The sequence below is a fragment of the Parasteatoda tepidariorum genome, chromosome 7 (assembly GCF_982258835.1).
Source record: "Parasteatoda tepidariorum strain Cologne lab strain chromosome 7, Ptep-v5.0, whole genome shotgun sequence".
NCBI classification, from domain to species: Eukaryota; Metazoa; Arthropoda; class Arachnida; order Araneae; family Theridiidae; genus Parasteatoda; species Parasteatoda tepidariorum.
Window position 1 is genome coordinate 6,857,066 of NC_141761.1, and position 12,889 is coordinate 6,869,954.

Consider the following 12,889-nt stretch of genomic DNA (forward strand, 5'->3'; position numbering starts at 1 on the left):
CGGTTAAAAAGACACCAAATAAATAAAAACGGATCAAACTACTACAGCTCCATCTTCCTTAGAGTCTGGACTAAGTCCTCCGTCAGTAAAAAAAATTTTATTTGCAATTTAAAATAGTGAAAATTAAATAAAACTAAAATGGGTAGACTCGCCCCGGTTTACGGTACGTTTAGATGGCTCAAGATCTTGAATTTACTCTGAAAAGTGAAAAACATAGATTTACTTAATATGACAAGAGGCTTTTAAATAAGCAATTATTATTTTCTTTTTTATATTTTTGAAATTTAGACATTTAACTGAAAATGTTTTTAAAAAATTTCTTGATTAGAGAAAAAATTACAAAGTTACGGCCATTTCTGATTTGATGACGCCCTGCAATAAAAAAGTAGTTAAACTCATTTTTCTCAAAATGTCTTTTTTGACAAATTTACAAATTTCAAACTTTTCCAGCAAAATGAATTTTCATTCTGTTGACCTGAGAATTTGATGCTATATATTTATGAATATCATTAACATTTTGCTAGAAAAGTTTTTTTAAATTAAGTAAATAGTATTATTTTTATACATGGTATTTTATAGCGATATGATGATTTTTTTTCCAAAAATGCTGGTTGTTTACTTTTTATTTACTGTTATTTGTTTCAATAATAAAAAAAAGTATTACCAACAATTATTTTTATATTACGTAATAAGTAATATTTTAAAGGAATTTTTTTCGTTCTAACAATATTTCAGATGCGAGGAATAATATTAAAACAAACATTAAAAATTTGAAATTTTAATTTATATAAATTTCTTGAATTTTAAAAGATTTTTTTGAAATTTCGTATGTAAGTTGTCTTTAACACTATAAATGTGTACTGAGAATTTCGAACAAATCCCTTGAGAATTTCTAAAAAAAAAATTTGAAAGTCCTTTGTCGCCTTAATATGCTAATGTAAAGACTCAGCGAAAAGACAGAAAAAACAAAAGTGATGTTACCTCCAATACCTGCCTATTACATGACAGTTACTTAGACTCCTGCCAGGATTGAACACACAATCCCCGGTTCTTAACCAGAGATGCAAGCAACTGTTTCTCTGAAACACTACTATAGACCCATATTACATCAAAATCTTGAGGATGAGTTTCTTAAACGCTTATACAAATAAATTTTCGATGCAACACAATTTTAATTTAGTAAAAAAGCACATATGAGAGCATTACTGCAGCTATCCTTTGTGAGATACTAACAGTGTTGCAAAAAACCCACCTACACAGTAAAACCCACCCTAAAGTGTGTTTTGCTGGGTTTTTCTAAAATTGATTTCTTTTTTATTCTCTGTAATATTAAAGAGCTATTCTATTGCAATATATATGTAGTCTAGCCTAAAAAATGAACTTATGGTGAAAAGACTGTGTTTGAAGACTGGAGAGTCACCTTGCTGACTAGATTTGACTGTATGGCCATTGATTAGTCAGTGCCTCTGATTCGCTTTCTATGCAAAAAAATATATAATTTCCTCAAATATTTTTGCAGATTGAAATTTAAATAAAAAGTAATCCTGTGATAAGATAAGTTTCAAATGTGTGATGTATGTGAGTACATATAAAATTTTTGTATCGTGATGTCAGAAGAAACTATTTTCAGACTTTTGCACCCATTTATTTGTATTAACTATTAATTACACTTTAATTACCTGCATGTTAAGTCAATTCATAAAATTAAACTTAGCTATTTATATTAAAATAAGCTTTTTTAAAGTAAGATACTTATCTCTGCCCTTTCTTTAAAAAAAAAACCTAATAAAACATGAAAATCCTAGTAAAACCCATCCGGGTTGGGTTTTTTTTTTTTGTTGAAAAAACCTGGGTTTTTTGCAACCCTGGATTCTAAAGTTCCACAATTTTGTGACCAACAACATAAGAATGTTGTTGAATCACTGATTTTACTTACCAGAAAAGTGGGTACCCCTTAGTCTGGGTGTCTTCTCTGGGAATAGAACTTCAACTTGCAGCTGATTAACACTTACACTGTTTTTAATTGTTCCAAAATTTCCTCTCACCGGCTCACCACTGGTGACAAGTAAATTCTGACTTGTGAAGTATCGTGTTTCAAATCAAAGTGCCTTAACTTTTGCAGAGTTAGCATTTAGCAGCAGAATCTGGGGTAAATATTAAGGCTTCACTTTGGTAAACTTTCGAGGGACTCAAATTTTACTATTCTGAATTTCTATAAATGGACACTCTTTAAGCGACCCCCCCGACACATTTTTTTAGGGCAAAAAGAAATCCTTACACAAACATGACGTGTTAAAAGTAGGGAGGATATCTCTCATCTTAATTATTTTTAATGGTATGCAGATGATATTGGAATCATTGAAACCTAATGGCAACCTTATTTTATTTAAATAGTATCATTATTATTATTTTTTTTTTTGCAAGAAATGTGTTTTAGTTTTTCTACATCCTTTTATTGTTCAGCTCACCTACATGGCACAGCTGTTAACATTCTAAAAATTGTTCATATTTTTTGTGAAAATAGTGCCTGAAGAACTCCAATTTTTCTACCTGATTATTTTTTACATGTATTTCTTTTCAGCTGTTACGGGATCAAGCTGTTCTGATAACAGTGGAAAATTCTTAGAACTAAGTGACTGGGAAAGTGATGATTCAGCCAACTATATGCCAAGCAGCAGTAAGTTAATTTATTTTGGAAAAAAAATTCAGGGCCTTGTTAGTGCATTTGCTTTGGTTTAAATATTATGTAAGCATATTTTTTGGAAATTTTACCCGCTTTCTGCAAAAATAAGTAAATCACAACCCTACCCCCCTTGTAAATAAAGTCTCTCAAGATGCACCCCTTTTGTTTTTTGCTTCTACTTTGACTTACTGCAGTGTTTCCCAAACAGTGTTGTTATGACTTTTGTGTACCCTTTCTAAATTTTTCGCAACCCTGTGTACCACTAATAAAATAAATGAATGTATTTTTTGCTATAAAAAATTGCACAAAAGTTATAAGTCACAACTGGCTGTTGATACCACTAATTATTAACTATAAACTCTGCAAAAAATAGCCAATTGAAAAATACGTAATTGTAAACTTTCATGGCTAGCTTTGTTTTAAATAAAATGTTCTGAAATTTTTGTTTGTTGCAAGATATTTCGCATAAGAATGCGTACCCCCGCTGAACTGTTCCCGAACTCCTGTGGGTACATATACCACACTTTGCGAAACATTGACTTGCTGTATAGTGCGGCTTTCAGGAGAACTCCTCCAGACATCTGTACCGTGGTAATGTCGAAAATTCAAATGGGGGTATGGGGGTGATAGTTTTGTCTTGATCTTTGCATAGGTCTGCATGAGTAAACCAATCAACACCTTCATTGCACCCCCATTAGAAATGTGCTCCAGCTTGTAACCATAGCAGCAGACAGCCCTAGACTTTTAGTCTGTAGGAGTTCTCCTCAAAGCTGATCTATAGTTACCCAGTATTAGGATTGAATTCAAATAAAAGATCCAACCTCTCACACACGCACAAAAAAATTTACATTAGAATCCATTTTGTAAAATTTTGAGTAAAATATTTTTCAGGAATATTTGTTTTCATTCTGTGGACTAAATTAATTGACCCCTGAAACTCCTTACAAAAAATTAATTTCAAATGTGATACTTTAAAGTTTTTTTTAATACTTTTTTTGCTACAAAAAAAAATTTTAAGTAAGGGAGTAATCAGTTTGCGTAATCATTTCATATACTTCCCCCACCCTTGCCAGCAAAAATAAACAATTCACAAATCCCTCTTTAGATGCTTAGGTAATGTACTTGTATGAACCCTTTCAGTATTTTCAATTTTAGTAAAATGAAAAACAAAAATAATAAGTTAATATTTTTATTGCAGATAACTTTTATCTGGCTGATGTATTTTATTTAATGTGATTTTAAAATTGAGTTCTGCAGTAATATTTTCATTCTAATATCTAATAGTTATGATCATGATATTATCTAAAATTCATTTTGACAATTAAAATACTGCTTTACTTTTAAAAATAATTAATGTTCCTATCTGTTTCAAATTAATATCTGAAACACATTTTTGTTTATTATCTGGGAACAAAGCATTGAAAATCTTTGCTAAAAATAAGGAAATCTAGGAATCTCTATACCATAAGAATTTTAATATTTTTCTTAAAAATTGAAGAAGTGTTGAGTTAATAATGATTTCAAGACATTAATAAATATGATTAGCATTTTATTGACTTTATAACCGCTTAAAGACTTGACAATTTATATGTGCACTACGCAGATGTAAAATTAAATTTAAATATTATGAAAAATTTTAAAATAATAAAGCTGAAGTTTGATATAAGTGTCATATTATGAAAACAAGTGCAATAGTTACTAAAAATTTTTACAGAAAAATATTTTTCAATCAAAATATTTTTCATTTCATTTAAAGTGATGTTTAATCACATCATCAAAACTTCTCACTTTATAGGTAATAATGTAAAATTATTACACCTTTCTCATAATTGATCACTTTTTTTGTTTGTTTTTTGCTTATTTAAGTTTAAAAAAAGTCCTTTCAGATTTACAGTTTGTTATGGGCTTAAAAATGTATACATGGTATACAAGATATATCTTCAAAATATATGCATTAGATAGTAAAAATTGAGTTATTCTTAAACATGTATTTGCCAATTTCCAGATAAATTTCTGCAGGAATATGCTTAACGAAATTATTAAAATGTATAATTTTGTATTTTAAATTTGAATGAAGATATTCCTGATAAAATGCAACTCAGTTTTTTAAAAGAACTTTCTGGTATGTTTTTTATAGTTTTTAACTCTAAAAACATTGTATATTTTAAAGAACCAGTTTGAAATGCTCAGTAGAGTTTACCAATAATTACAATGAAGGTTTCAACTTTAAACTTCTGTATGATATGGGATAATTGGAGATGTTGTGGCAATGCAGACATAGAGCAAGGATTCTCTTTGAAAAAAAAATGAATCCTGGATGCTAAATGTTGATTTTAAGGGAGTGTTTTTCCTTAAAAATAATTTTTTGATATTTTTTTTTATTGGAAAAAGTATATGCTATGACCAACTTTATTCTAAGAAATTTGACACTAATTATAAAAAAGCTTTCTAAGTTACATCAAAATTACTGAAACCCGCGCACTGAAAATAAGAAATACTTATTTTCTAAACTGGAACTGTCTAAAAATTCATGTATTTTCTTAAAAGTTATTTATTCAAAGTTTTATCTTTAAATCTGTTTTTCTCAATTCAAATTTCTTCACCTATCATGCAAGATTACTGGACTTCTAATTACTCTTAAGTTAAAACTTGATGAATTGATTTGAGTATAGCATGTTACTTGAACTTATCGCACATATGGGTAAACATACGTAATGATACACACTCAAATATTGGTAAATACTTTATATTTCTTCTGGTCAAAATAAATTTTTGTTTCTATAAAAAATCAAGTTTTATAATGTGCTAATTTTGTTGTTTATTGCAGATTTTAAAAAAAATTACCGCCACCATTTGAGAGAAGAAGGAAAAATTGATGATAAAGAGTTGAATGTTTTAATTCCATCTGATATGCACGTCAATCGTATTACAGTACGAGAAGTCTGGGAACCCTCTGAAGATGGGCAATTTGAAGATGCTTGAATGTGTTTATGTGATTCATATTTATTAAATATCTTATTTTTGTCTCTTATTTATTAAGAAAAATTTTTTTTGTTTCTAAATGGTGTACGAAATTAACTTATTTATCGTAACTCGTTTTTTTTTAATTTTAAAATTTTTTGTTGTTGAATGAAACAAGTTGAAGGGAAATTTTTTAATTTATGATATCTTTACCACTTTTCCTTTCTTTTAATTCGACTCAATTGTTGGAATTGAAGTACAGTGGAGCATCGTTTATACGACGCCGAAGGGACCACCGGAAAACGTCGTATAAACGATAACGTCGTATAATCGATTTTTACTTCTAAAACTGAAACTAACTCTGTTTTCAGTTAATTTTAATGTTAAGCGTGTTGATTTGCATAAATTTCTAAATTAGACAAAGCAAAGCAAACAAATAACCAAAGAAGAAAAATTGCAGTGAGCAATTTGAATGTATGTTACTTTAAATGATATTTTCTTGCTATTAGTCTCTACAATGCAATGCTTTGAATAGCGAGTTGAACTTACTGCTTTCTATGATGAAATTTTAGATTCTAATCACGGCCAAATCTAATGGCTGAAGCGTACCTGTGCAATTTGCAGGAAAAAAGAGAGCTTTTACATTTTCCAAAATAATTAGTATCGATGGGTGCGCTGGACATAGGTCGATGACTAGCAAAATTTTTATTTTTTCCCTCTTCGTAACATTGTCAAGTTTTTTCAGTCATCTAGTAAAAATTACGGTCGTCATCCAAGCATTCTTGTTGGCACCCTTTTCTGTATCATTCATGTTGGCAAATTCCGCCCTTTTTTAAAATACACAAGAAAAAATAAAAAAATTAAGTAAACGTGAACAAAATCTAAAAACCGACGTATAACCGATTCCGTGCGTCGTATAAACGATATATTTTTACATTAAAATGAATAGGAATGATTTGGGACCACACTAAAACGTCGTATAAATGTAAACGTCGTATAAGTGATCGTCGTATAAACGATGCTCCACTGTACATACATGTATAGCTCCATTATGAACTCCTTTTTCTTTTTAAAACTTTTTTCAAGAATAAAACGAAAGTAAAATGAAAAATTTAAGCTTTTGCATCAGGAGATCTTTAGAATACAAACCATGAAACGAGACAATTTGCATTAAATAAAATCTTTTGTTATATATGTGTAGCATCAGGGAAGGATTTTAAAATAGGGAGCGTCAAAATAAGGAAAAAATTCATTATATCCCTGGAGTTATGTAATAATTGAAAGAAAATATCAATAAATTTTCTATTCTGTGTTCAAGAGACTTTATCTCACCTAATCTTTTGTAAGCAGAAAACTTTTTTGTTCAACTGGAGTTTTATACATTTAATCTCTCTTCAGATACATTTGCATTTTCCCCTGTTCCTTTATAGAATTATATAACCTTTATAGTTTAAAAAGGAAATATAGAATTTATAAATTACTACAGTAGAGCGCCGATTATCCAAACTGCTCGGGACCGAACGTGGTTCGGATAATGAAAAGTTCGGATAATTGGAAAGTTGTTTAAAATCTAGTTTAAATGATTATTATTTATGCACTAACTTCCCTTATCACTTTTTCTAGGCTTAGGACTGGTAGTACTATCTAAAATAGCTCTGGCATGTATAAAAAATTTTTTTCAATTTTTAATTATTTTTTTATTTATTTTTTAAACTTTTTTTTCATTTTGAATTCTATTCATTATATTTCAGCTTTTTATAATTTTTTTTTTATAAATTACTGATTTTACCACATTTTTCTTAATGTTCCATTGCAAAAGAAATCCAGCAAAGACTTTTGTTTCAAAGAAGATGCTCTTTTTTTGAGCAGCCATTCCCTATATTCTTTTTAAATAAATCAACTGAACTGGATCAACATCATTTTGACGTTTTAACGTATTCATTGTAATATCTAATGAATTGCATGCTTCTAAATGAGAAGGTGCACTATCTTGAATTTGATCACCTACTTCTTCCTCTTTGTTTGTTGAGTTCCGATTTTCATTCGAAATTTCAAATCATCATTAAAAATTTGAAATCCTGGGTCATTTTCAGTGTATCGGCACCAGTGTTCTATTTCTTCTGCTGTATAACCTGGCATCTTTTCATCGGGAAGATCTACTAGTTCTAAAACTTCAGTTTCGTTTATTTTTTTGTTAAGACTTTTTTTCCAAGATTTCAGATTCCAAGCACTGTAATCACTAACCATAAGTGACAAGTACCCATCCCCCAATAGTAGAACTTCAGCACATATCTATTCATAAACTCCTTCCTAATTTCAACCATTGTAGACTGTCAAATTGAAGCTCGCATTCTTGGAAGATAATTTTCAGTTGAAGAGGGCTAAAGGGGTTTGTAGGTTTAACTGTATAACAATACATGTATGTATTGGCTACTATAAGAAAACTGCTAAAAAGGGTTGTAAATTAAATATGGTCTTCAGATACAGTGGATATTCTTTATTCTTCTAAATTTAGAAAAATTGTCGATAAGTAAAAAAGTATTGTAAACTATAAAAAAAAAAAAACGAATTCGGACATGGTTCGGATAATAAGGGTTCGGATAATCGGCGCTCTACTGTATTTTTATTTTTTTAGAGTATTTAAAATAAGTGAAATTCCAAAATTGATGTTTGTGGAAATATGCTGGGTGAAACAACATAATAACTATGAATATTAATCAGATTTATTGTGTAACAATTTATTTACAGATTAGATTATAGAAATATTCATTCAAATATATTTAAAAAAATCAATGTTTTTCTTTTTAAAATAGGAAAAAGCAAAATTTACATTTTCTTTCTTAAATTATTATGTTTCTTTAGTTATTGATTTTTATTAAAAATAATTAACTCCAAACTAGATATGAATAAATTATACCATTGTTTCAGTGAGGTTTTTTAATGCATTCAGGTATATCACGTTGCATTAATAATTGTTCTTCAAAATCATTAATATATTTATTAAAAAATATATACGTATTTATATAAGTTCCTCTAAATATTTTTTTTGTTTTAACGCTAGAAAGACGGAAATACCTATATTGCCTAAAAGCAGTCAAAATGACTGCATTGTTAAAAAATAGCTAATGTATAAAGAAATTTGTTTAAAACTAATTTTTGATATTATTTTCATTTATTTAACTAGTTATTAATAAATATTAACGATAAAAAAATTTATGTTGTACAAAAAGTCCCAAAATTCTAGAAATTGTGTCATCGTTGTTTTTCTAATTCAGTCAAAAAGCAGTCAAAATGACTTCCTTGGGCAATCTAATGTTTAAAAATATCAAAAATACATTACTACAAAATAAAATTTGAAAAAAAAAACTGTTACAAATTGTAATTGAAAAACTATGAAATACAAAAAACCAGTAGTGAAAAATCTTATTTATTAATATAGTTTAGATCAGCGGCGGCCAATTTTTTTTCGTTTATGGAAGCATTATAAACAGTGTTGTGCCGATGGAATTGGTCTACAAGTGAATGAAACCGAGGTCGTCAGAGCCTGACTAAGCCAAGAGCATTTGGCCCAGGCCCGAAATTAGAGGGGGGGGGAGGGTAAATCAAATAAAAAGTTTATTTTGCGTTTCCTTTAATAAACTTTTTTTTATACAAAATATCAATATAGTGTAAAATTATTTCTGAATATTGTAAAATTATTTCTGAATTCCTTTTATTTTCAAAGGCACACAGATGAACCCATGAAGTTGAACTTTTCTGAATTTCTTGTTGGAGATTGGGTCCTTGTTAGGTCTTATTTTTAATTTCCTCGAAACGCGAGTTAATTTCATTAAAAAAAAAATTAGCTAGTGAGAACATTTTTATGTGCGAGTAATTAAGGTTCTTGAGGTTGGGGAACGAAGCGAGCTGAGGTCGAAACCTCTTAGTAGAAAAATAATTTCTCATAAAATGTCCCATTATTCTTATGCAGCTCTAAGACCGCACCAACATTAAAATATCGAAGACAGTTCCGACTGATTTTTACAAATAAAAAAGCTTGAAAAAACGAGCTATCCAATGTTATTATTATTATAATGTTTTCTGGCAAACGGCGCTGTTTTACAGAAATATAGCCAAAAAAATTAGTAAATTAGAACACTCAAAACATGGCAAACTTTACACTTTATTTATGCTGTGATATTAATTTTGTTAATATATATATATGTAGTATCTAAAATACTAGCTTAATAAAATTAAAAGGATCTTTTGAGACTAAACTCAAAAAGAATTATATCTATCTGCAGATAAGCTTATCTGGTTTCTGAGAACATTAAATTTCTCTTTCACGTACTTAACTTAGCCCTTCGCGTATATGTACGTGAAAGAGAAATTTAATGTTCTCAGAAACCAGATAAGCTTATCTGCAGATAGATATAATTCTTTTTGAGTTTAGTATCAAAAGATCCTTTTAATTTTATTAAGCTAGTATTTTAGATACTACATATATATGATTTATTTTTGGGCTACAAAATGTTCGAATCCGCTACTTTTGGAGCTCCCATTCGCTACTTTTTAATCTTAAGTTCTGGCAACGCTGTTCCCCAGTAGCGCGTGGAGAGTCATAGAGGAAGGAAGTACGTTAGTTTCTCTCTTGATTTTCATATAGATTAAAATCTTTTAAGTTGTAAAACTATATGGAACTGAATACTACATCAAACATAGTTCTAAAGAAAAGCATCACGGAAATTTTAAAAAATACTTTTATTAAATAAAAAGGGAAAATATCGTAGTACATTCCTATACAACTGAAAAGAGGAGAAGAGCCAAATGCATGAAACCGGTCTCTCCCCAGATGGTGTATTCGAGCGTTGCGATCGCCAATTGTTTGCATTCAGTCAACCATCCCGAAATCAAATTCCTTTAACAGTAAACATTTTCCATGGGCAGAAAATTACAAGTGCGTTACTCGGATGCGTTGACAACGCACTTGTTACAAATCGAATATGAAAATGCAAATGGAAATTCCTTTCCATTTATTCAATTTTTAAACTGTGGTGATCTAAAAGTAATATTCTGACCATCCAGAATAAGCCGTTTCACGTTTTCAGGAAAATTTTTATGGGGTCACGATACTTACTCTCTCATGCTTCCAAATATGGATGGAACATTTTGCATCTTCTTCCTCTGCTCACTTGTATTAGAATGTATTACAATATTTCTCCCTTCTATAAAAAAATTTTCACATTTAATTCTCAAAAATATTCTCTAAAATTTCCACTATGCTTCTTTTTGAACCCTCTATGTTTAATGTAGTTTTGAGTTCCACATAGCCTTCGTATCAAAATTTTTTAAAATCTATTTGAAAAACAAGACAAAACTTACATGCTGCCTACATCTATGATTATCTTTACCAAGGTGGGAACGAGACTCAGATTTATGTTTTATTAATTATTTCTTTTTTAAGAATATATTTATAGTTATTTTTAATGATATATTTTTAGAGTAAATTTCTTTGTTGTTGAGTTCTTTACATATAAGTTTTACTAAGGCTGGAAAGAAAAGTGTGTAACAGAAAAGTCATTTTTTGACACTTTAATTAGTTTCCCATTTTCCAGTTCCGCATTTCTTCTCCTCTAAACCATTCAACAAACAAGGGGGGAACGGAATTGCTTTAAGTTTCCTGTTTAAGATTAACCTTGTTTTAAGATTAGAGAATAAGCAAATTAATAACGAGTGAGTTTATTTATGGGAGAGTTAAAGAGTTTATAAATTCATAAAATTTCTTTGAAACAACAATTTTTCATTTTTTAAAGGTTTATTTAAACAGAATGAAGGCCAAATAACTTCAAAATATCATTTAAATGTGCGCAATTAAAATAATCACCATCCTCAATAACTTTTGATCTAACTCACTCTCTTTTGTTCAGAACTTGAACTCACTATATTATCGAGACTAAAAAAGCGGCTATCATTTGATCAGTATTCTAACTTGCGGCCTTTTTTTATCGGTACTTGAACCCAATGTCATTTGATCAGTTTTAGAACCCAGAAATCTTTTTGAGAAATTCTTAAGCCTACAATGATTTTATTGGCATACGAGTATGCCAATATACCAACTATCCTCGTTTACCAACTATCATTTGGTATAATCTCAAATTCACTGTCCTTTTATCAGTACACGAACCCACTTTATTTCCATCTTTACTCAAACCTTCTATCATTTGATAAGTACTGGAACCCAATATAGTGGGTTCCAGTACTTATCAACGATAGGATATATCCTTTAATCGGATCTTTAATCCACTATTATTTGACCAATTTTTAAAATCCACACTTTTGTTTAAAATTTGAACCCACTATCTTATATTTTAACCGGTTCATGAGCATACTATCATTTGTATTATTTTTGAACCCCCCTTTTTTATTCACTTGAACCTACTACCTTTTTATCACTACTCGAACGCCATCTCTTTTTATCGGTACTCATATTAATTATTTTGTATCGATATTCGTTCGCACTATCATTCTATCAATTTCTGTTTCGTTTAAAAATCTAGCCCACTATCTTTTGGTCCATCGGTATATAAACCTACTATCATTCGATAAGTTCTCGAATCTACTCATATAATTGATCATTACTCAATTGAACTCTCTTTTGACCAATACTTGAGTCAACTATTATTTTAAATTTTCGAATCCCTTCTCTATTGTTCAATACTCGATGTTGTTGTTGTTAATTTACGTCACACTAGAGCTGCACAATGGGCTATTGGTGACGGCCTGGGAAACATCTCGGAGGATGATCCGAAGACATGCCATCACAATTTTGATCCTCTGCGGAGGGGATGGCACCCCCGCTTCCCGCCCGACGACCTGCGAGTGAAGTCGAGCACTTTACGGTAGCACAGTTTAACGAGGACCAATACCGCACACCCTCGGTCCCTACGCAGACTGATCCAAGTGGTCACCCACCAGCACACTGACCGCAGCCAGTGATGCTTGACTTCGGTGATCTGCTGGGAACCGTGTCTTAACGATCAGTTCACTGCGGGAAGCTCAATACTCGAACTCACTCTGTGATTGAACACTTTTCGATCAGACTCTCTTTTCCTCAAGACACAAAAGTCCCGCAGTGGACTGATCGTTAAGACACGGTTATAATTTATATTATAATTTGATCAGTTTTGAAAACCACATACTTTGTTGATTGATGTTCGAACGTAAGATGTTTTTATGGGTATACTCGAACCACTATTATTGGGTCTG

At 30.2% G+C, this 12,889-nt stretch overlaps 1 protein-coding gene across 3 annotated transcripts in view; it reads left to right on the forward strand.

Moving 5' to 3' along the window:
- The window catches only part of LOC107455201 (uncharacterized), a 28,065-nt gene extending 22,351 nt beyond the window's left edge, over positions 1–5,714 (forward strand). For all 3 annotated transcript variants that reach the window (XM_016072698.5, XM_087167213.1, XM_043053455.3), the window contains exons 7-8: positions 2,582–2,677; positions 5,511–5,714. In XM_016072698.5, coding sequence (XP_015928184.1) covers positions 2,582–2,677; positions 5,511–5,665 — 251 coding nt within the window. In that variant the 3' untranslated portion in view covers positions 5,666–5,714. The remainder of the gene's footprint in view (positions 1–2,581; positions 2,678–5,510) is intronic.
- Positions 5,715–12,889: the final 7,175 nt, after the last annotated feature.